Consider the following 26,449-nt stretch of genomic DNA (forward strand, 5'->3'; position numbering starts at 1 on the left):
GCCTTTTTTCTTTGTCTCTGTGGACTCTCTGGTTATTCAGTTACTTAGGATATTGCTGCTTCTCTCCAAACTCACTGGACAAAACATTTTTATCCTCTGGTGAAGGAGATGTAGTTGGGACTAGCTCTTAAACATAAAGAACTACGAGCATCCTAGATCTTCTTCTGAAATAGTCTTACAAAACAACAAACTTACAAAAATTCACTTCATGTCACAAATTGAGCTAATATCTACTTTAATATGTTATTAAATTAAAAACCTCCAGTATTGATTTACAGTTTGTGTATTCACAAAGAATGTTATTATGGATACATATAGAAAGCAATCAAATCCTTTTATTTCCTTTAAAAGTAAATACAACATAAAATTAAACAGCATGGTTCCACGATCTACGTGCCTAGCACTTTAATGTTATGCATGTCTCTCAAAAGCACTGGTCGGTAGTTTTGTTCCAAAATTTCCATGTATTCAAAGTAATCACTTACTCGAAACCTATGCAGTGCTTCTTCCTGTCAAAAAATATGAAGAGAAGTTAATTTTCTTGGGTAAGACACACAATCCTAAATTAATTAATTTTAAATGTATTTTTTTCAATTTTTTTTCATATTTTTTTTCAATTTATGATAGGCATGGGTTTTATGTTGCTAGTAAATGTGTAATTGCTTTTTATCTAGTAGGTCCTGTATGTGTATGATAGCAGGAAATCATGTCCCTATGAAACAAAGTTGTGTTTTTAAAACCAAAATTCCTTTACACCTAACAACAAAAAAAGTAAGACAAAACTGTTAGATTATTATATCCAAAATACTAATAAGATTTCATTAAGTTTCAGTTATAGGATGATTGTGTCCCATTTCTAATTAGTAAAACTATAAAGCTTATTAATCAAAAGGTACTATAATATTGCAAGAAATATGTAGAAAACATTTTTGTCCTCAGGTGTCCCAAATCTTACAGCTATACTAATTTGGAATTTAATGGTTAGTGTCCCATATGAAGCCCTCAAGAATAAAATCAGTAGGAACATCCATTTAGAATCTTGGAGACTTATAGGGAGTTTTATAACTATTCCTTTTAGCATCTCCAAATACTAGCTATGCAGTAGTACTGACCCTTCAAAGTAACAATCACAGTGACAAACTCTAAGGAAAAGTCATCCTTGAATCAATGTAATAAGCATTACTTTGGGAATTTTGGAGGTAATAAAAAATTTTGGACAATTCATGCCTTTTTGCAGATTGTAAAGGCAAAAATTACCAACAGAAACCAAAAGCAATTCAAAAGAATAAAATACACCGTATTATCACATATTAGATACTGCGTTAGAGACAGTTTATGGATGAGAGAGAGCAATATAGGGTAATTAGGAAAGCATCACACATAATTCTCAATAAGAATGGATGTTTTTAGACGTCTCAGATGTCATAGGTTAGTAATAGTTCATAGCTTGCAAATAACGGGAGAATGTCACATTTATTTTACCATGAATCACCTAAAATCTGGGCAATTTAAGGAAACGGTGCTTAAAAAAATCACTGATCTACAGGGCTGATAAAGCTAAGAAACTAAATGATGTTGAGTATATAACATTACACAATGAAAGCTAGAGCTAATACTTTTCAACATAAAAAAATCAAATTCTTAATTTTAAAATAATTGCAATGTTATCCATTCTTTCATTTCATCATTTATTAACTCCTTCATTCTCTTATGTATGCAAGGCTCTTGTTTATACACTGAGAACACAAAGTAAGACAGATCCCTGTCATAAAACATTAACACATGAGGAATATATCATATCTCCAGTTTTATGTATAAGCAACTGAATCAAATGGAAGATAGATATTAATCTTATCAAGAGGAAAAATACTAGGTCTTCGTAAATTTCAGAAATATTTCACCTCGTTCTTTGGGGAAAAAATAGGACTGAAGTAAGACCTATCTTCCTGTTCAAGAATTCACTTTAAACAATTATTGTAGTCATGGATTATCCATTCTCTTCATTTAAATTATGTGTGATTTGGCACTGATGATTTCTTCACTAAATTATACCTAAGATGGCAACAAATTACGGTAATGTTATTCTAACCTTTTAGAAAATAGCGCAAATGGTAGAAAAATTGTTTTAGTACATATTCATGATTTTTAAAGAATGCTGTTTATTACATGTGAATTACAACAGGAGATGACAACATTTGAACAATAGCTCTAATAATTCTTTTCTGGGCAAAAATAAGCAAAATCTATTTAACATGTAATTATTTTTCCACCTTAATTTAAAAATAAAAACTACCTATGGGGAACCACAGCAATTACTTTGTTTAAATATATTTTCCACTTAGAATGTATTTTTTAAATTATGGCTTCCATAATTCCATTAATGGACATTCATCTTAAAATAAAGAGAAAATACCCTGATAACTATACTGAAGACACCATAAAAATGGCAAATAAGGCTATTAAGGTCTTAATTCAGAGTAGAAAAATTAAATATTCATTTTAAAAGGAGTATTCTAAAATGATATAGTTCATTATTTAAAATCATGGGCAATTTTAACTCTGAATAAGATTTCGGAATCTCTGAATTCCACTTTTTGTCTTCAAAGTGGAATTTTTTCATTTTATCCTATAAGTTCTCTATTGGCCTTTTAGTGGATAACTTCTCTTTATCATTATGGCCACTTAAGATTGACAGCTTATTCAAGTTATAATAGACCATTTCCTCAGAAAAATACTTTGTTTATAGACCTTAGTATCCTGGACTCTGTATGAGTTCTCTTATTCTTTAAACAGGAAAACATATGTAATTACATAAGGCAACATTCTATTTTATATTAATAGTGTACTATTCAAGAAAAGTGTTTTTTTTTAAATAGATTACTACTGAAGTGGTTTATGTCTTATTATGAAGTTCATTTTGAGCAATATTGCATTTTCTCTTTTGTACCTAATGGCTTTTCAACTAGTGTGCCTTCAGTGATTTTTATTCTTCATTAGTTCTGGGTTTCAATTGTTGAATAACCAAAAAGCATTAAAAATTATCATTCTAAGCCACAATGTTGCATGTGTATTTAATATTCTATGACATAGAAAATAAATAGCTTCCTTCTTTCCTTTGTATATAGAATCCAGCCTCAAATATGTACCCACTGGTTTTCTTTTACTGTTGAGAATAATTAGAAAGTCCAATGAATTCAGGATAAAAAAAAAAAAGGTAATGGACAGTGACTGTAATGGGGGGGGTAGTCTAGCAAACATAATGTTCTCCATGTAATTGTAGATTAATGATAACAAAATGAATAATAAAAAGGTAACGGGACTAATTGATGAATGACAATTTGATATATCAGAAGGAGTATACAATATGTATTCAAAAAAAAACAGGGTTCAAACTCCTTTGTGTTAGTTACTAGATGTATGAACCTGGGAAACTTACTGACACTTTCAGTCTCAATTTCTCATGTGTAAATGTGGACAGTAACAGCATAAGGTTGTAATGAACTTCATACCACACAACGTGAAAAGCCTTTTATGACCTGGGTCCTATCATTCTTACTCTCTCACCTTGTTCTGGCCAAAATGGTTATCTTAAGACTTTCCATGTGGGCCAAGCTCATTACTATCTTTGAGCTTTTGCATTTGACTTTTTCTTCCATTTAGAAGGATTTTGCCCAGAGGTTTTTGCATTGTTTTTTTCCTTTGCTTCATTAGGGTCTCTACTTACCCCCTCAGAGATGCCTTTGCTAGATTTTTTTAAGCTTAATACCACCTCTGACTCACTGACTCCCTTACATTGTTTCATTTCCTTCTAATAAGATCAATACTGAAATATTATAATTTATTTACATATTTATCTACAAGTAGAATATAAGGACAATGTGGATAGGGATATTGTCTTGTGACTACAACCATGTTTGGGACACAGCTGTGGCACAATAGTTGAATAAGTCAATGAGTGAACGGGCAATACCTGAATTCCTCTGCCCAGTGCATGGCATTCAATAAGCACGTGTTATTAATGGTGATCATAAAAAGAATACATTTCTATTAACTGACAGTACCTGAAATAATTGAGTGAGATTATCTTGATCACTCTAGAAATGTATGATGATAAACATGGATGGGCCCAAGGATTACTGACTCCAGTCTCTGCTCTTCAACCCCTTATCAAGAATATAAGTGAACAATTCACTTAAAATTATAAGACATTAATTAGTCTCTCTTTGCAACTTCTCAGGAATATGCATTGTGGAAATGCAGCTATACCTATACTTTGAAACATTATTTGTGTCAAAGTTTTCCTAATTTCCAGCACAAATGTTTTTAGAGATACTTCAAGCCCCTTACTTTGGAATTAGGGGTATCAACTCATCTAATCCCTCAACAGTGCTATATGAAAGGTCTTACTTCACACCAAAATACAGATAAGGAAACTAACGCACAGAGGGGTTAAGCAATGCACCCAAGCTTACACAGAGGGAGTGACAGGGCCAGGCCTTAAATTCAGGTCGACTCAAGTGAGAAAGCAGAAAACATATTTGCAACCACAGTTGACATAATACTGAACATGTTTTACCTACTCCCTCAAATGGTGAATTATTTTTCATACTATGTACACTTTTGTCTTTTAAGAGCTTAGTAATTCAATTGGTTTTTCTCAGCTCTCCATTTCTCACCCTATCAACACGTTCTGGTAATAGTTGCAATAGCAACAACAATAAAAAATCCCTCTTGATAATTTACTGAATGGGTTGAAATTAATCTGATATTTTCATAATTATAAATTGATTTTGCCATAATATGTAAAACTGTTCACTAGACTATCAGAAATGTAGGCAATTAGTCTAGACTCTGATTAGAATCTTGAGTCTAAACCAAAATTAATACAAATAGGTTTCTATTTTCTTTGTATTTTTCAGACAGGTTTTCATTCCTTCATCAATGTTTCTATTATGTCACTTTTTGTCAATACATGAAACTTAAACCAATAAAGAATTGCATATTTTTGATATACTGGAACCATCTCATTATCAGTTTCTCAGAAAGACTGATAATAGTTGAAAATATAACATGTTTGTGATTTTTCAGTATTTTGGGAATTAATTCAACTGGGCCTGATTATTTGAACATATTTACTACAATCAGATGCTTGACCTATTATTTTTATACAATGATTCAATAAACTCCTTTTAAAAAGCAGTTTTATTATAAAATAAGTATAGACACATTCTTCAAAAATCCAAAGGAAAAGTCCACATAAATATATATAGATATATACAATAAAAAGTAAAAGTTCCCTACTCTACTTTACTATCAGAAGCAAATATTACTAAATTTATATAGTCAGCGAATAACACATAACCTATGTGAGAGTATTATTATGGCTGTGACATGTAGTTATATGGAGAACTATTTCTTTCTTCCTTCATACAGTCTGAGCTTTTTACACTGAGAAAGTATAAAACAATACATAAGATTTGATCCCTATGATGACAGTCGAATGAGGAATTTTTAAATCATATGTCTATTTCTGACTTGGGAAATTCCAAAGGAGTGATGAATAATAATCACTTCATTAATCCAAATTTCATTATTATTTAATATGTGAGTAAGTGAAAAATAGTGTATATATGTTTAAATACTTTGCAAACAAGAGATCATAACAAAGCATAACGAGTTGTTAAAGGGATAATTTAAATGCATATTTAAATAAACTACACTGGAATTTACCTAACAAGAAAAAAAAAAAACACCGAAAGAGATTAGTGAACTTACGAACTACCTGTCGAAAATAAAACAAAAAAGAAAGTGAAGTCATGATATTACAAAGGCATTTTTTTCTAATCCTACAGATGAATGCAAATACCATTAGTTTCAGGAAAAGTGCTGAAATTAATTCTTTGCCAACATGTCCTTAGTTTAGGTTTAAACCAATTCAATGAAAATTTTAGTAATTTAAATAGGACTTAGGTAGTAAAGATAATTTTTCCCCCTAATTTAAAGATTCTTTGATTTTAAATTAATAGCATTAACCCACAGCACAATAGAGTTTGGGACACCATTTGCAAACCCTATTACTAATTTTCCCTGCAGTAGTGAAGGAAGAAATGAAACTGCACTCAACAACATTAATTGGATTTAAAAATGATGAAATATGAAGACACTTTCTTGTTTTGTTTGTTTCCCTCCTTTGGGAAGAGGGAAAATAAGTGACAATCATTAGCAGAATTTAGTGATGTTTGTTATTCAGTGTGAATAAAGCTAAGTTCATCTTTCTCTTTATATATATTTACATTATTTATTCTATCAAATATTTATTGAGCACCTACTATGTGCCAAGTACTGTTTGAGGCACTGAGAATACATTAGTAAACAAGAGAGACAAACTTATAGTTCTGTGGTACTTACACATTATACTGGGGAATATTGACAAAAATACATATGAAGTAACATCAGCTAGTGACAAACACTGTAAAATAAACTAAAGTTGGGATTAAGAGGTTAGAGAATTTTTTAATATATTTAAACGTAAGAGTTTGGGGGAATTTCAGACTCTGAAATTCCTATGAATTGATCACTATAGCTGATGAAAATGTCCCTTACCAAAGGAACCCACATTTTGTCCTCAACATAACTCCTATTTGCTTAACCACTGCTGTTTTCTAAATTACCTCTTGCAGATCATTTTGTTCTCTTTTTCTACCTAAACTTTCCTTCTACATATATAGGCAATTTTTTGGTATACTTTTCATTAAAAATGCCTCTAAGATCATAATTCTAGTGATATATGTAGGAAGTTTGAGAAATTTTGAATTTAGTATTTATAAAATAAAAATGCTTGATAGCTTGGCAATCTTAAATAATCTATGACATTTATTTACAGATAATCATCTTAAATGGAAATAGCTCTGATAAGTATCTAAGGGTATAGAATAAAGATAAAATTAATTTACATAGGAATTATTTGTTGACCTAGAGAAAATCTTGCAAATGACAGATGTTGGTTTTGTGTATGATGCATATGTGCGCCTGTGGGATAGTGAGAGTACCAGAGGGATAGAAACACAATTTAAATTCAAGGAAAGATTTTAACTTAAAACAAATAGTGTTGGATATTTCATCAAGAACTGCAAAAAGAAGTGTATTTGTATATCATATATTTTTCCTAAAGTCCAGAGCTTCAAAGTCACAACTTTGAAGTAAACAATTATACCTTGTTTTAAAATATTAATATTAACTTATACATGGTAGTGAGTTTTTAAAAATATTAACATATGTGGTAGTGAGTTTTTTGAAACAATATTCTGAAAGAATAATCTTTCATGGAAACCTTTTTAAAAATATTTGGAAGCTTAGAAAAATATAGAATATGAAGATACAGGAAATCACATCGAATGTTTTTAAAAAGCATGAAACTTCTGTAGTAATGCAGTAACTTGAGCTTTTATTGACCAAATAAGATATAGGAATATTAAAAAATATACATCCTTTGCGATGGCATACTGGTTAAGAGCAAAGTTTTAGATTCACACAGTTTAAGTTTCCATCCTGGCACCACCACTCACTATCTGTGTGATCTTGGACAATTTCCTCAGTGCCACGGTTTCTTTACCTCTAATATGAGAACAACAGTAGTACCTACCTCTTAAGGTTGTTTTAGGATTTGAAGAGTTTTTAGAAAACTGACATTAAGCACCCATAAAAATTAGCTATTAACTCTTATCAACATTTTTGCCCCTAAATATACTTACTTTTAGAAAAACCTGCAGATCTTGAGTCTGAGAGTGCTGCAAAATATCTTGTTGTAGATGTCTGAATATAGCTACACAGATATACACTTGATAATCAGGACCAAGGAAAACACAAGTAGCAATATAATGGCAGATTTCTATCCAATCTAAATAATTCCAAAAGCACTGAGCTATCCATTGCAGACAAATCTACAAGAAAAGAAGTCAGATAATTTGAAAGCTTATAAAACCAAACCTGACTTTAAAAAAACAGTAGTCAAATTACACAAAACCAATGAAGAACTTAACTTTTAATCAAAATATAAATATATTCTGCATAGACGCCTAACAAGGGTGTTTCACTTATTTGCTTAATGCATAAAAAACTTTCATGGGACTCAGAACTTCGGGGTAACTGAAGGTGTTCACACTGCTCATTGTTAAATGCTTTATTCATATGGTCCTTCTCTTACCCATAACACCAGTATACTCTCTACAGATAACAAATGCTAAAAAACTTACTTTGATTCAGAGATGGGGAGTTTTTTCTATCCTACCTATAATCACAGATGTATAATTATGCAGATGACAGACTGCTAAATGTTACATTAATGCAAATGGACTTGTGCTGAATCAGAAAACAATTTAAACCAAACAGAATTATATAACATAAAAAATGGAAGCTAATGTAGAAAATAATAAAAAAATGAGGCTTTTACAAAAATCATTTATCTTACTTTTTGAGTAATACTTATTCAGATTATAAAAACAATATATGTCCATTGTGGAAAAAAATAAAGAAAAATAAAACAAAAAGCAATGGCACTGTGATTAATGATTGTTAACACTTTGGTACATTAATGTTATGGGTGGAATTATATGTTTACCCCAGTAAATGTTGAAATTCTAACCTCCAGTACCTATAAATGTGACATGACTGGAAACAAAGTCTTTTCAGAGGTAATCAAGTTAAAATGAGGTCATCAGAATGAACCCTATTTCAATATGACTGTTATCCATATAAAAAGGGGAAATTGGACATATAAACAGACACCCATAGAAGGAAGGCATTGAAAAGATACATATGGAGAATATCATATAAAGACAGAGGATCAATGTTTCTACAAAGCCAAGAAACATCAAGGTTACAAAAAGCTGGGAATTCTTTCCTTAGTGCCCTAAGAGGGAACACAGCTTTGCTAACACTTTTATTCTGGACTCTGGCCTCAAAAACTGGGTATTACGCTCAGTGAAATAAGCCAGGTGGAGAAAGATAAATAACAAGTGATTTCACTTATTTGTGGAGTATAAAAACAAAGCAAAACAGAAGGAACAAAATAGCAACAGACTCATAGACACCAAGAAAGGACGAATAGTTATCAAGCGGGATGGGTTGGGGCAGGTGGTGGGGGAGGGGGAAGAGGGTAAAGGGGAACAATAATTTGCAATCACAATATAAGTTGGTCACGGGGATAGTAGTATAGCATGGAGAAGACAGTTAATGATTCTGTAACATCTTATTACATTGATAGATAGTGACCACACTAGAGGGGGTGATGATTTAACAATATGGACTGTTGAACCACTGTGTTATATATTTGAAACCAACATAAGATTGCATATCAAAAATACTTGAATAAAAAAAATATATATATATATGGTACTTTTAAGCTAGGAAAGTTAATAAAATAAAACAAGAAACATGTTTTACCAAAGGATAAAATTGGTCAAAAAGTTAATTAGAACATGTGAGTGTCTGTTCATTCGAGAAGAAAGAACATATATATATTTGAATTTCTATGTTCTTTTCAACCTCAGTTACCCTTAAAAGAAACTCTAATGAAATATGTATTTCTAACTGTATTTAACATTTTTGTATTCTAATTGAGCTTATTATTTTTACTTTAAAGATCTGTGTATTTTATTTAGCAACTTGTCCACAAATCCTTCATTAATCAACCAATCCCTTAATGTCTATAAATACATAACTTCAAAAAACACTGTTCCTTAATCAAAATAAGTTTGAAATACAAAATATGTATCCAAATAATCTCTTAACCACATATCTAATTACTTAACCACTATTCACTTACTTAAAAGTTGTTTTCATATTTTATGATTAGTAATAAAATAGCAAATAATATCAACAAAGCAATGATACATACTCCTTAAGACACAAAATGATTAGTTCACCTAAGAAGCCTAAGAAGTATTTTTACATTAGATGACTTAAGAAACATAATAACATTTCTGCTTAGAAATAATTCAGTGGTTTTTATTGTAAATCTGCTACAGGTATGCAGTTTCAAATTGATGAAGATCTATCAAATTAATAAAGAGATGACAGTTGATAAAGAGATACCAAACTGATAAAGGAGGGCCTGAAGTATTGCAAGTTTTTCCCACAGTCTTAGATAGTCCATCTTTAAATTAAAGGATATATGTTATGAATTAATAAATGCTTAGAGGTCTTAGGCAATGTACATTGTATTAATCAAGACTAGAATGGCAATAAGGAATTCTTAGGAACATATTGCTTCCTGGCTTGGATTTTTTAAAGAATTAGATTACTGAACTTATAGTACATAGTTAAGTAACTACTTCCAACCAGAACTGTGATTCAAACTTCCTAGAAGTGTTTCAGGTACATACGCAGTAAGAGGTAGAATTGTCTGGGGAAAGACAATTCCTTTCCTTTCCACCAGATGTAATTTCTCATCATATTTAGGCTACTTGTTAACTGCAGCGAATGTAAAACTCAATAGGCATAGTAATCTGATACCAAAAAATGCAATGAAGGGCTCAATAAAGACATAAGGACGCTGCAAAATAAGTATAAAGGCACATACCATAATGTAAATAACCATAATGTCTAAATAAGAAGAAAGATTTCTGGTAGGACGAATCCAAGGAATGCAAGGAGAATTTACTACCAAAAAATCTATCAATATATCAGAAACAGGTGAAATAAAGCCCAAGATCAAGATAATCTTTACAATAAAGGAACTTGACAAAACTCAACATTCTCATTTAATTAAAAGAAAGGAAACAAATTTTAATACCTTAGACTAAAAGGATTCTTTCATAGCACAAAGGAGAACAATTATCTTCAATAGTTACTACTTAGCGAGGAAATGCTAGATGATTCTCCCAATAATTATTTAAGTTTAAAATAAGTAATTCACTATTATTTATAATTATTCTAGATAAGATATAGAATTCAATAAAAAATGAAGCAGAAATAAAGTTCCTTAGAAAGCTGGAAGAGAAAAAATTAACACAAATCTAGGAAAAAACTATAACCTAATTAATACAGAAAAGCTAATACTTTACTGATTATTATTAGCCAAAGAGAAAATAAAATTGAAAAAGATTTTGTTACACCAATTAGAAATATCTGTAATGAGAAATGTACTATACTTATACAGAAAAACTATACAACTTGAGTAAAATATAATACAAAAAAAAAATGGGAAAGCTTACTACATTCCTAGGTAGGAAGGTAAGCACATACAGTAGGACTTAATTTTTTTCACAGTAATTTATAGTTTAACATAATAGAAATCCAAATTTCATCTAAATTTAAATGCCAATTTGAACTGGACAAAATCACCTGAAAGGGCACATAAAGATACCAATACATAGGAATAGCTAAACTAACATTTTAAAGGATAGTTAGGAAATAAATGACAGGCTTACTCTTAACAAACATTAAGACATAAAGCTACATTAAGTAAAATACAATAGAAAATGAATACAATGGTATATAATAAACAATAAATTACAATAGTATATAAGTAAAATACATATCTCAGGGAAGAGATTTGGATAGTGGAGTTTACTTTAAATATTGTATAAGTCAATAAGAAACATGCTAAGACAGACAGGCAATTAATAAGAGTCAACAAAACAAAGTTACGGAATTATAATCAACCTTGCTAATATTAAGAAAAAATACATGGATTTTAAAAAGAGAAACAATTTTCATACTAATTTAGCAATTAGTTTTGTAAAAAAAACAAATACCCAGTCCTGAAAAAACAGATACTCTCTTCATATCTATTAAAAGAATAAAATCAAAGTGATTAGATAATGTGCATCCAGGACTTTAGAAGTTTTCATATCTTTTGATGAAGTTACTTCTTGGGACTCTGACCTAAAAATCTAAATCTAAAAATAGAAAAAGCTTTAAGCTTTTTTTCTAAAATACTATATTTTAGCTTTATTATAACATAGTGAAGAAACAATCCATACGTCCATCAGTGAAGGACTGGCTGGCACAGGATTGATAACCCTGTGGCTAATGCATGCAACTATGTGCAAAATTCCAGGCCCCAGAAAAATCATTAAACCTTCCCAGATCCCAAGAGCAGAAACAAAGCTGGGCTGTCTTATTAGATAATACAGTATCTCACATAACAGACACTCAGTGTTAAGTCTTGCCCCAAGTTATCTCACTTAACCCTTACATTAGCATTACAAAGCAGGTATTATTGCCATTGGAAAACCTACATGTTGTAGACTTTCAGAATGTCTACATCCGTAACTAGCTGAAACTGAACTCAAAATCTGTGAATGCCAGGGAACTACTATAAAGAAAATCTATATATTTTAATAGACCTAGGGGAAAAAAGCCAGTGTAGGAATTTAAATACATACAAAGGTATGAATATTTAAAAACATTATTTTATAAATTTCAATGCATTTCCTGTATTCGAAGACAATGCAATTTTCTTTAAAAAGCCTTAGATCTGGGAATTGAAGAAATGCTGCTTCTTCTGGATTACCTGTGATAGTGCAAAACCAGCCATGTGAAAAGCTGAAAATACGAGTGGCACTTCTGCCTTCAGAATCATTTCAATATAGTGAGTGCTGTAAAAATATATTGGATGGATGCCAGATTCTATAGTATCAGTAGATAAGTACCTCTGCATGAAAGAGAGAAATTGAGAATTAACAGATATGCAGCTAATTTAAAATAAACATGTATCTTAATTTTTTGCTTTGAATTGCACCTTCAGAATTAATGTAATGGCCTAATAACTTATTGAAACATTATAATTATGCAAGCTAAAAAGTCAGAATGTTAAACATTGTAGAAAGAATAAATCTGAAAGGCGGTATGATATACCTTCCAAGAAACAGGAATAAAGTTAACACTTTGTAATTCTGGTAACGTTAATGCCTTATGACATGATGGGGATGGGTGTTGCAGACAGAATATATGTATGAGTAATTACATGAGTAAGAAATGCTTTACATTTAATACTAAGTATATTTACTTACTATCCTTAGATTTGGCCAATGACTCTTTAACATTAAAAAGTTTTAGTATGTCAGCTCTTAGGGATATTTACCTAGTTCCCTTTTTCTAACTTAATGTTAAATAACCCAAATCTGAATTAACTTCCTAATAATTGAATTTGGGAACTCCATAAGCCATTTATCTTTAAAACTGGGGAAAATGCATACTGCATTCTCACCAAAGTTCTCAGGCCAACTGTTTTATACAGACATATTTATTTGTATATTAATAATTACACACATATATTTACAGGCTTGCATTTCTTAGAAATTTCTTGAAAGTTATTTTTCAATTTATCTTTTAGATACAATTTATCATCATGAATGCTCTATTTTTTTTTTGATAATTATTTTTTATTGAAGTGTAGTTGACATACAGTATTACATTAGTTTCAGGTGTACAACACAGTGATTGAACATTTATATACATGATAATTCTAGGTACCAGCTATCACCATACCAAGTTGTCACAATATTTTGACTATATTCCTTATGCTATACATTACATCCCGGTTACTTACTTATTTTACAATTGGAAGTGTGTACTTTATTTATTTATTTTATTATTATTTTTATTTTTGTGAGGGCCTCTCTCCTATTTTTTTTGATCAAATGGTTGTTAACAACAATAAAATTCTGTATAGGGGACTCGATGCTCAATGTATAATCATTAATCCACCCCAAGCCTAATTTTCGTCAGTCTCCAATCTTCTGAAGCATAACGAACAAGTTCTTACATGGAGAACAAATTCTTATATAGTGAATATTTATTTTGGTATCATTAATCTACAGTTACATGAAGGACATTATGTTTACTAGGCTCCCCCCTTCACCAAGTCCCCCCCACATCCCCATTCACAGTCACTGTCCATCAACATAGTAAGATGCTGTAAAATCACTACTTGTCTTCTCTGTGTTGCACAGCCCTCCCCGTGCCCCCCCACACTCTACCTGCTAATTGTAATGTCCCCTTTCTTTTTTTCCCGCCCTTATCCCTCCCTTCCCACCCGTCCTCCCCAGTCCCTTTCCCTTTGGTAACTATTAGTATATTCTTGGGTTCTGTGCTTCTGCTGCTGTTTTGTTCCTTCAGTTTTCTTTTGTTCTTATACTCCACATATGAGTGAAATCATTTGTTACTTGTCTTTCTCCACCTGGCTTATTTCACTGAGCATAATACCCTCTAGCTCCATCCATGTTGTAGCGAATGGTAGGATCAGTTTTTTTCTTATGGCTGAGTAATATTCCATTGCGTATATGTACCACATCTTCTTTATCCATTCATCTACTGATGGACATTTAGGTTGCTTCCATATCTTGGCTATTGTAAATAGTGCAGCGATAAACATAGGGGTGCATCTGTCTTTTTCAAACTGGAGTGCTGCATTTTTGCAGTAAACTCCTAGAAGTGGAATTACTGGGTCAAATGGTATTTCTATTTTGGGCATTTTGAGGAACCTCTATACTGCTTTCCACAATGGTTGAACTAATTTACATTCCCACCAGCAGTGTAGGAGGGTTCCCCTATCTCCACAACCTTGACAACATTTGTTTTGTTTGTCTTTTGGATGGTTGCCATCTGTACTGGTGTGAGATGATATCTCATTGTGGTTTTAATTGGCATTTCTCTGATGACAAGCGATGTGGAGCATCTTTTCATGTGTCTGTTGGCCATCTGAATTTCTTCTTTAGAGAATTGTCTATTCAGCTCCTCTGCCCATTTTTTAATTGGATTATTTGCTTTTTGTTTGTTGAGGTGTGTGAGCTCTTTATATATTTTGGATGTCAACCCTTTATCGGATCTGTTATTTACAAATATATTCTCCAATACTGTAGGGTACCTTTTTGTTCTATTGATGGTGTCCTTTGCTGTACAGAAGCTTTTCAGCTTGATATAGTCCCATTTGTTCATTTTTGCATTTGTTTCCCTTGTCCAGGGAGATATGTTCAAGAAGAGGTCACTCATGTTTGTGTCCATGAGATTTTTGCCTATGTTTTCTTTCTAAGAGTTTTATGGTTTTATGACATACACTCAGGTCTTTGATCCATTTCAAATTTACTTTTGTGTATGGAGTTAGACAGTGATCCAGTTTCATTCTCTTACATGTAGCTGTCCAGTTTTGCCAGCACCATCTGTTGAAGAGACTGTCATTTCCCCATTCTATGTCCATGGCCCCTTTATCAAATATTAGTTGACCATATATGTTTGGGTTAATGTTTGGAATCTCTATTCTGTTCCACTGGTCTGTGGCTCTGTTCTTGTGCCAGTACCAAATTGTCTTGATTACTGTGGCTTTGTAATAGAGGTTGAAGTTGGGGAGTGAGATCCCCCCCACTTTATTCTTCCTTTTCAGGATTTCTTTAGTTATTCGGGGTCTTTGGTGTTTCCATATGACTTTTTGAACTTTTTGTTCCAGTTCATTGAAGAATGCTGTTGGTAGTTTGATAGGGATTGCATCAAATCTGTATATTGCTTTGGGCAGGATGGCCATTTTGATGATATTAATTCTTCCTAGCCAGGAGCATGGGATGAGTTTCCATTTGTTAGTGACCTCTTTAATTTCTCTTAAGAGTGTCTTATAGTTTTCAGGGTATAGGTCTTTCACTTCCTTGGTTAGGTTTATTCCTAGGTATTTTATTCTTTTTGATGCTATTGTGAATGGAATTGTCTTCCTGATTTCTCTCTTTCTATTAGTTTATTGTTAGTGTATAGGAAAGCCAAAGATTTCTGTGTGTTAATTTTGTATCCTGCAACTTTGCTGAATTCTGATATTAGCTCTAGCAGTTTTGGAGTGGAGTCTTTAGGGTTTCTGATGTACAATATCATGGTATCTGCAAATAGTAACAGTTTAACTTCTTCTTTACCAATCTGGATTCCTTGTACTTCTTTGTTTTGTCTAATTGCCGTGGCTAGGACCTCCAGTACTATGTTGAATAACAGTGGGGAGAGTGGGCATCCCTGTTCTTCTTTTTCCAATTTCGATAATTGTGACATTAGACCATTCATTTGGGATTGTTCTTCCTTCTTTAAATATGCCTGGATTGCTATATACTTTCCTCTTAAGACTGCTTTTGCTGTATCCCACAGTAGTTGTGGCTTTCTGTTGTTGTCGTTTGTTTCCATAAATTGCTAGATCTCCATTTTGATTTGGTCATTGATCCATTGATTGTTTAGGGGCATGTTGTTAAGCCTCCATGTGTTTGTGAGCCTTTTTGCTTTCTTTGTACAGTTTATTCCTAGTTTTATGTCTTTGTGGTCTGAAAAGTTGGTTGGTAGGATTTCAATCTTTTGGAATTTACTGAGGCTCTTTTTGTGGCCTAGTATGTGCTCTATTCTGGAGAATGTTCCATGTGCACTTGAGAAGAATGTGTATCCTGTTGCTTTTGGATGTAGAGTTCTGCAGATGTCTATTAGGTCCATCTGTTCTAGTGTGTTGTTCAGTGCCTCTGTGTCCTTACTTATTTTCTATCTGGTGGATCTGTCCTTTGGAGTGAGTGGTGCGTTGAAGTCTCCCAGAATGAATGCATTGCATTCTATTTCCTCCTTTAGTTCTGTTAGTATTTGTTTCAGATATTTTGGTGCTCCTGTATTGGGTGCATATATATTTATAATGGTTATATCCTCTTGTTGGACTGAGCCCTTTATCATTATCTAATGTCCTTCTTTATCTTTTGCTACTTTCTTTATTTTTAAGTCTGTTTTGTCTGATACTAGTATTTCAACACCTGCTCTTTTCTCTCTGTTGTTTGTATGAAATATCTTTTTCCATCCCTTGACTTTAAGTCTGTGCATGTCTTTGGGTTTGAGGTGAGTCTCTTGTAAGCAGCATATGGATGGATCTTGCTTTTTTATCCATTCTATTACTCTGTGTCTTTTCATTGGTGCATTCAGTCCATTTACATTTAGGGTGATTATTGGAAGGTATGCACTTATTGCCATTGCAGGTTTTAAGTCTGTGGTTACCAAAGGTCCAGGGTTAGCTTCTTTACTATTTTACTGCCTAACTTAACTCGCTTATTGAGCTATTATAAACACAGTCTGATGATTCTTTCTCTCCCTTCTTATTCCTCCTCCTCCCTTCTTCATATGTTGGGTGTTTTGTTCTGTGCTCTTTTTAGGAGTGCTCCCATCTACAGCAGTCCCTGTAAGATGCCGTGTAGAGGTGGTTTGTGGGAGGCAAATTCCCTCAACTTTTGCCTGTCTGGGAATTGTTTAATCCCTCCTTCATATTTAAATGATAATCGTGGTGGATACAGTAGTCTTGGTTCGAGGCCCTTCTGTTTCATTGCATTAAGTATATCATGCCATTCTCTTCTGGCCTGTAGGGTTTCTGTTGAGAAGTCTGATGATAGCCTGATGCGTTTTCCTCTGTAGGTGACCTTTTTTTTCTCTCTGGCTACCTTTAATACTTTGTCGTTGTCTTTGATCTTTGCCATTTTAATTATTATGTGTCTTGGTGTTGCCCTCCTTGGATCCCTTGTCATGGGAGTTCTGTGTACCTCTGTTGTCTGAGAGGCCATTTCCTCCCCTAGTTTGGGGAAGTTTTCATCAATTATTTCTTCAAAGACACTTTCTATCCCTTTTTCTCTCTTCTTCTTCTGGTACCCCTATAATGCGGATATTATTCTGTTTCGATTGGTCACACAGTTCTCTTAGAATTCTTTCATTCCTGCAGATCCTTTTATCTCTCTCTGCATAAGCTTCTCTGCATTCCTGTTCTCTGTTTTCTAGTCCATTAATGGTCTCTTGCATCTTGTCCATTCTGTTTTGAAGTCCTTCCAGAGCTTGTTTTATTTCTGTATTCTCCCGCCTTAGTTCTTGCGTATTTCTCTGCAAGTCCATCAGCATGGTTATGACTTTTGTTTTGAATTCTTTTTCAGGAAGACTGGTTAAATCTATCTCTCCAGGTTTGTTCTCAGGGGTAGATGTAGAAGATGCCGAAGCTCTCTGGGTTAGTCTTGTGTGGATCAAATTTTTTGCCTTTTCATGTTGATAGGTGCAGTGGTGAGCTATTGACTCGTCTGTCAGCTGGGAGAGCCAAGTCTTTCCTCTTGCTCCTCGCCTTTCTTTACTGGGACAACTGCGACCCCTAGTGGCTTGTGTTGGGCAATTTTGTGTAGATTGGGTCTCTGTATCTTGCCCAGCTGGTATGGAGGAAGCTCCCTTGCTGTGGGTGTGCCAGGCTCAGGCTTCTGCTCTGCTATGGCGGGGTCCCTGAGGGGGTAATGGAAGAGGGGTTGTTTGGCTGTTTATCTCTGTGAGGGGTCTCAGAGCTGTTGCCCAGGGGGTTAGTGCGCCCGGAGTTCTCTGGAATTTCCAGTTGCTGGACTGTGTCCCAGGATGCTTCCGTCCAGCTGTGGGGTCCCTGTCCCTTTAAGACTTTCAAAAAGCACTTGCTTTTCTTTGTCATAGGGGTGCCGGCTTCGGGACCCACTCAAAGTTCTTACTGTCCTGTTTCCCTAGTATCCAGGACCCCATGCATACACTGTGTGTGCACTCTGGTGTGGATGGCTGGAGCTGGGTGTTTAGCAGTCCTGGGCTCCCTCTCCCTCCCTGCTCCGACTCCTCTCCTCCTGCCAGGAGCTGGGGTGAGGGGCCTCAGGTTCCGTCGGGCCGTGGCTTGTATGTTACCCCTTTCACCAGGTGCTGGGTTCTCGCAGGTGTGGATGTAGTCTGGCTGTTGTCCTGTGTCTTCTGGTCTCTCTTTTAGGGATAGTTGTATTTGTTGTATTTTCAAAAATATATATGTTTTTGGGAGGAGATTCCCACTGTCCTACTTATCCCACCATCTTGGCTCCACCCCTCGAATGCTCTATGTTTTAATGAGTGTTCCTATAAATCTGACATAAAACTACAAAACCTTTTTTTATACAAAGAATTTAAAGATAGAATTAAAAAAATTTTTTTTTATTAAAGTAGTATTGATTATTACTCTTATGAAGGTTTCACATGAAAAAACAATGTGGCGACTACATTTACCCATATTATCAAGTCCCCACTCATACCCCAATGCAGTCACTGTCCATCAGTGTAGTAAGATGCTAGTGATTCACTGTTTGTCTTCTCTGTGCTACAGTATTCCCCATGACTTCCCACACCAGGTGTACTAAACATAATACCCCTCAATCCCCATCTCCCTCCCTCCCAACCTGCCCTCCAACAACACTCCCCTTTGGTAAACACTAGTCCCTTCTTGGAGTCTGCGAGTGTACTTCTATTTTGTTCCTTCATTTTTGCTTTGTTGTTATACTCCACAAATGAGAGAAATCATTTGGCACTTGTCTTTCTCCGCCTGGCTTATTTCACTGAGCATAATATCCTCCAGCTCCATCCATGTTGTTGCAAATGGTAGGATTTGTTTCTTTCTTATGCCTGAATAGTATTCCATTGTGTATATGTACCACCTCTTCTTTATCCATTCATCTACTGATGGACATGTAGGTTGCTTCCGTATCTTCCCTAATGTAAATTTTGCTGCAATAAACATAGGGGTGCATATGTCTTTTTGAGTCTGAGAAGTTGTATTCTTTGGGCAAATTCCAAGGAGTGGGATTCCCAGGTCAAAATGTATTTCTATTTTTCATTTTTTGAGGAACCTCCATATTGCTTTCCACAATGGTTGAACTAGCTTACATTCCCACCAGCAGTGTAGGAGGTTTCCCCTTTCTCCACATCCTTGTCAGCATTTGTTGTTCTTCATCTTTCTGCTGCTGGCCATCCTTGCTGGTGTGAGGTGATATCTCATGGTGATTTTAATTGGCATTTCCCTGATGATTAGTGATGTGGAGCACCTTTTCATGTGTCTGTTGGCCATATGAATTTCTTCTTTGAAGAACTGTCTCTTCATATCCTCTGCCCATTTTTTAATTGGGTTATTTGCTTTTTGGTTGTTGAGGCATGTGAGTTCTTTATATATTTTGGATGTTAACCCCTTATCAGATATGTTATTTGTAAATATATTCTCCCATACTGTAGGATGCCTTTTTGTTCTGTTGATGGTGTCCTTTGCCATACAGAAGCTTTTTAGTTTGATGTAGTCCCATAAGTTCATTTTTGCTTTTGTTTCCCTTGCCCAAGCAGATGCATTCAGGAAGAAGTTGCTCATGCTTATATTCAGGAGATTTTTGCTTATGTTGTCTTCTAAGAGTTTTATGGTTTCATGACTTACATTCAGGTCTTTGATCCATTTTGAGTTTACTTTTGTGTATGGGGTTAAACAATAATCCACTTTCATTCTCCTGCATGTAGCTGTCCAGTTTTGCAAGTACCAGTTGTTGAAGAGACTGTCATTTCCCCATTGTATGTCCATGGCTCCTTTATCTTATATTAATTGACCATAAATGGTTGGGTTTATATTAGGGCTCTGTAGTCTGTTGCATTGCTTTATAGTTCTGTTCTTGTGCCAGTACCAAATTGTCTTGATTACTGTGGCTTTGTAGTAGAGCTTCACGTTGGGGAGCATACTCCTCCCAACTTTATTCTTTCTTATCAGGATTACTTTGGCTAATTGTGGTCTTCTGTGGTTTCATATGAATTTTAGAACAATTCGCTCTAGCTCATTGAAGAATGCTGTTGGTATTTTGATAGGAATTGCATTGAATCTGTAGATTGCTTTACTCTGGATGGCCATTTTGACAATATTAATTCTTCCTATCCATGAGCATGGGACATATTTCCATTTATTGGTATCTTCTTTAATTTCTCTCATTAGTGTCTTGTAGTTTTCAGAGTATAGGTCTATCACTTCCTTGGTTAGGTTTATTCCTAGGTATTTTATTCCTTTTGATGCAACTGTGAATTGAATTGTTTTCTTGATTTCTCTTTCTGCTAGTTCATTGTTAGTGTGTAGGAATGCAAAAGATTTCTGTGTATTAATTTTGTATTCTGCAACTTTGCTGAATTCAGATATTAGATCTAGTAGTTTTGGAGTGGATTCTTTAGGGTTTTTTTTTTTTTGTACAATATCATGTCATTTGCAGACAGGGACAGTTTAACTTCTTCTTTGCAAATCTGGATGCCTTTTATTTATTTGCGTTGTCTGATTGCTGTGGTTAGGACCTCCAGTATTATGTTAAATAGAAGAGGGGAGAGTGGGCATCCTTGTCTTGTTCCCGATCTTAAAGGAAAAGCTTTCAGCTTCTCGCTGTTAAGTATAATGCTGGCTGTGGGTTTGTCATATGTGGCTCTTATTATGTTGAGGTACTTGCCTTCTATACCCATTTTGTTGAGAGTTTTTATCATGAATGGATAAAGCTGAATTTTGTCAAATGCTTTTTCAGCATCTTTGGAGATGCTCATGTGGTTTTTGTCCTTCTTTTTGTTGATGTAGTGGATGATGTCAATGGATTTTCGAATGTTGTACCATCCTTACATCCCTGGGATGAAGCCCACCTGATCATGATGGATGATCTTTTTTATGTATTTTTGAATTCGGTTTGCTAATACTTTGTTGAGTATTTTTGCATCTATGTTCATCAGGGATATTGGTCTGTAATTTTCTTTTTTTGTGGTGTCTTTGCCTGGTTTCTGTATTAGAGTCATGCTGGCCTCATATAATGATTTTGGAAGTATTCCCTCTTCTCCTACTCTTTGGAAACCTTTAAGGAGGGTGGGTATTAGGTCTTCACTAAGTGTTTGCTAAAATTCAGCGGTGAAGCCATCTGGTCCAGGAGTTTTGTTCTTAGGTAGTTTTTTGATTACCAATTCAATTTTGTTGGTGGTAATTGTTCTGTTCAGATTTTCTGTTTCTTTCTGGGTCAGCCTTGGAAGGTTGTATTTTTCTAGAAAGTTGTCCATTTCTCCTAAGTTATCCAGTGTGTTAGCATTTAATTTTTCATAGTATTCTCTAATAATTCTTTGTTTTCGGTGGTGTCCATAGTGATTTTTCCTTTGTCATATCTAACTCTCTTTATGTGAGGAGACTCTCTTTTTTTTTGATAAGTCTGGCTAGCAGTTTATCTATTTTTTTTAAAACTTTTATTGATGCAATTTGTTCACAATATTCTTAAGAATGCAGAAGAACTAGTATCTTTCAAGTATGTTTTCTAAAGTAATAAAAGTCTTCTTTCCTTTATGTACTTCTATTTAAATATTAATTCATACACTCAAAATGTTATTTGTTGAATAATTACTGTGAGACATAATTTGGTATGTGTAAGTGAACAAAACAGAAAACCCTGCCCTAATAGAGCTTTTGTTTAAGTGTATAAATAATAAATACATAAATTATGCATCATATAAGGAATTGATGTAAGCTATGGAGCATGAGGGAAAAATAGAACAGAGCAATAACATTGGGGAATATTGAATGAGGAAATACACTGAAGCTTTTTTGAGGCTGATTACAGTAATATGGGCTATTAATAGCACAAACTTGTCCCCATTATTTAGCCCAAAACATCTCACCACAACAGATTTGTTTATGAACCTGCATAGAAAGTGTCTGTGCAATGTATGAGACCAATGGAACAACAAAATAGAAAAAGGATCCATTTTTAAATAATCTATTAATACTATTATTGAATTAACAAGTGGCATAGAAAAAATACCAATCCAAAAGGTTATTAAATTAAGAACATTTATAATGTTGAGTGGTAACTGTACAGACATTAGTAACTATACTTATCTAACTGCTCTAGATAGAACCCCAGAAGAAAAATCTTAGTGGAATGTTATTTGTTTTACAAAGAAACACTAAAACAAACTATTGGTGACAAAATATTCAATTTGGTATATTTATACTTGGAAGAAAAAAATGATAGTATGGAAGTACTATGTAAGTCTTCCTTGATGATATAGCTACAACCAAAAGGAAGATGGCAAGCAAGGCTTTATTTATATCAAGAGTTGTTCTAAGAATCCTGAGTAACATGCTGCTTCGTTCATAGACCTATATTCTAAGTTAAATGATGATATCAAAATTTTAAATATAATAAAATCCAAGATGTTAGAGTCCTGCATGATTTCAGTTTTATGGGAAGATATGCTATTAGAACATAACATTGTTATTACGTTACAATAAAGCATTACAAAAAAGTTTACACATTTAAATCAGAAAAGCAACTTTATAGAATTACACCTAAAAACACTTCACTGGTCATATCTGACAGTGTCATAATTAACAATACAGTAGAATAATTAAGACTGATGGAATGCAGGTATCACTTAAAAATACTTGACATGAAAATATGTGAATGGACTCAAAATCCATTCTCATTATGAAAATATTTTTTTCAATATTAATTTGTAAATGGAAGAGTGGACAATTTGTAAGATATTTTAAATCTTCACGTACCATATAAAGACTTGATCAAATTCTGGCTAACAAGGGACATAGTTTCACCAATTGGAGAAAAACTACTAGTACATACTCTTGCCATGTGCTTCCTCCTGTTTGTGTGAGCAAATTTCTCATTTTGGTGAAGTAAAAGAGCTAGAAAGTCTTATTCAGAAATTATACATAGCTATTCAAGCCTAAAAATCATAAAATTTCAATTATGTATTCCTTGATGCTTTGATTTTATTTTTGTTATCACAAATATATATGTAAAGACATGTAATAAACATTTTCATTTAATTCTTATCTCAAGCCCCCTTAACTTATCCTAGGGTGTAATGATATTCTATTGTTCACATGCAACATGTCAAGGAGAAAGCTTGGGAAATATTGAGTACAGCTATTGTAGCAGTTTCCCTAGGCTGGAAATCTTAAATGGCAGAAAGTGAACAAGTAAAATATAAAACCATTAACAAATTGAGGGAGGAACTTATCTCTATACTCATTTTCTCATGGGACTAGTAAATCTTTAAAAATACTTCAATATCTTAATCAAAACTCACTATACATAAGCCCTGTTATATAAAATGAATTTTTTATAGAAAATGGCTACAATTTCAACTTAATAAATTTTCTTACACTGTAATTTAACTGAGAGATTCTTCATAGCAAGGCAACAATAAATATCCATTCAAGTTATTTTTACCAACAGAATTTTATAATTTACTAAGACAAGTTTAAAATTTAATAATGCATCTATTGTCATTAATCTTTCATTCGGTAACCATTAAGACATCAAGTATTTGAGAAAATGTCAAATCTATATCTTTGAAGAGAATTAGTCAAGAAGAATTCAGAAAAAAAATGAATATAAATTATTTCAGAGCCCTCTACAAATAAAAAAAGATCCTGATGAATTTAAAGAGTATCTGCTTTAATATTTAAAAACACTCTTTTAAAAACAGACTAAAAAGTCTTACAGAATTATGCAGTCTTGGTAACCAAAGGAAAGCAGAGGTCAGAAGCCTGGAGAATTGCTGAAGAAATCGGAATGTTTTCTCTTTGTCCCCCAACATTATCATGAACAAAGAAGACACAAACCAGTCATGGCCAGTGTAACTCCCCTGCAGGCTGACTGAAATTACAGTTAAGGAACCTTTACAGTATTTTATCTTCAAGATGAAATATAAGAACTCCATAAATATTCATTTCCAGGATCCGTATCACAAAAGAGATATGGATGACACTTAGTCCTCATTTTGTCTTCAACCAATTAACAAACTATTGATGGAAAATTAAACTTGATTAATAAAAAAATTACTTACACAATAACTGTTTTAATATAGTATTTGCTTACATGTCCAGTGGAAGCCACCAGCACTAGCAACTGGAGGAAAAAATATCTGCTTTATTGAACAATTGCTCTAGTCATTAACACAGTGGTACTATCTTAACTATAGTTCAGGTTATGTGTTAACTTACAAATATAGTAAGATATAAAGAAAGAACACATCCATTTTTAGAATTCAGTAGTGCAAATGGTTTGTATACATTTTTTTCCTCAGGTAAAAGTTATTTTTAAAATATAACCAATTCAAATAAAATAATAAATGGATATTTTATTCTTATTGTAGATATACTAAGCCCATTTTAAAAACTCTCACATATATCTGAAAATTTCTTCTAATAACTTTAATAATTAGCTTAAGATTTAATAAACAAGACTGAATTTAATAATTACTCAGGTTAATAAAATGCATACTTAAAATTCAGAATAAAATACTATAAAGATATAACATATAAATGACTAATATAGGTTAAAGTATTATTCTACTATAGATGTGTTTGGGTACTCCAAAGAATTATGAAAAATATATGAGAAAGTTCATCTACTGTGAATCCACTCAAAAAGGATATGAAGAGAAGATTTTACAGGAGCTCGTTGCTGTTTTAGGAATCTCTCACAGTGCTTTAAAATCAAGGTAAGATCATTTTCTGCACCATCTTTTAACAGGTTGAGGAACTTACCATATCTACAGTAAAAGCCCACAAAACATATAAAATAAAAAAAAGTTAGACCCTGCCTGCAAATTCACTTTTTGAAATCCAACAAAGTGTAGGCCTCTTGAGATTCCATGGTTTTAAGTTTGCAAATTTCTACTTTTAGGATAACTGTGCTATATAGAACATGTAAGAAAGATTAACACTCAATATATACTGATAATTATGATATATTTGGATTAGCAGTATTCCTGGTAAATACCAGTAACTTTAAAGGAAAATGAAACAGCATTGAGAAAACAAAATGTAGATAATGTGGATGAGCAGAATACAAGCATTTTTCCTGAACTTAATCTAAAACATGGATTGACAGGGTGGACTGACAGAATGTTAAGACCAGAAGCAATTTTAGATGTCACCAAGTTCTATACTTCTAGTCTGGGGACGGGGTGCACTTCCCCCAGGGGCTGGCTTTGGAAATTTACAGCGGCATTTTTGATGTTCATAGTCACCAAGGGCAACAGTGGTACTTGGTGAGTGACAGCCATGAGGTTAGACATGGGTCGGTTATACAGTAACAACTTGCAAATGTCCTGCCTGTTACTTGCATGGATGTAAAAGCTAATTACCTGAAACTAATTTTGTTTTACATAAAATCACAAGATGTGTTCCCTGCATTTTTTATTGTACACTGAATGCAACTGTGTGTGAACCAGGGAAAGATGTACTTTTGTTTTGTTTGAAACCTTCCTAAGATTTATTCATCATTGTGGGAAGTACTTTGCTAGTGGCAACACTCTTGCATTATTTGAGGCACCAAAATACAACTGGTCTGTATTTGCAGCTGCCAGTCACAATGATTCTATATGGGTGCCAGCTATGTCTGTACAGCGATACTGTAATTGTATACAAACATTTCATTATAAATCACTTCCCATTTATTTCTTCAGTAGACATCATACTGGATAGACAAAAATATGTGAACAGCTTGTTCATATTATCTATAGATTCCACTTCAGAATAGAAATAGGGCATTACAAAATAAAAAGAAAAAATAGGGTCACAAAACAACCAATGAGTTATATGTCCTATGAGATAAAAGTGGGCAAGCCAGAATTCCTATCATAGTTTTCATCATAA

At 33.4% G+C, this 26,449-nt stretch overlaps 1 protein-coding gene across 7 annotated transcripts in view; it reads right to left on the reverse strand.

The window, feature by feature from the left end:
• Positions 1-218: 218 nt before the first annotated feature.
• Positions 219-26,449, reverse strand: part of TBC1D32 (TBC1 domain family member 32) — a 207,353-nt gene continuing 181,122 nt past the window's right edge. For 6 of the 7 annotated variants that reach the window (XM_036993532.2, XM_036993536.2, XM_036993559.2 and 3 more), the window contains 5 exons: positions 25,226-25,341; positions 24,289-24,443; positions 12,518-12,658; positions 7,752-7,940; positions 219-509 (listed from right to left, as the gene is read on the reverse strand). In XM_036993532.2, the coding sequence (XP_036849427.2) occupies positions 390-509; positions 7,752-7,940; positions 12,518-12,658; positions 24,289-24,443; positions 25,226-25,341 (721 nt within the window). In that variant the 3' untranslated portion in view covers positions 219-389. Of the gene's footprint in view, positions 510-7,751; positions 7,941-12,517; positions 12,659-24,288; positions 24,444-25,225; positions 25,342-26,449 lie in introns of those variants that run through there. The other variant, XR_005054532.2, reaches the window with a different exon arrangement.

The sequence above is a fragment of the Manis javanica genome, chromosome 13, assembly GCF_040802235.1.
Source record: "Manis javanica isolate MJ-LG chromosome 13, MJ_LKY, whole genome shotgun sequence".
In the NCBI taxonomy this organism is placed as follows: domain Eukaryota; kingdom Metazoa; phylum Chordata; class Mammalia; order Pholidota; family Manidae; genus Manis; species Manis javanica.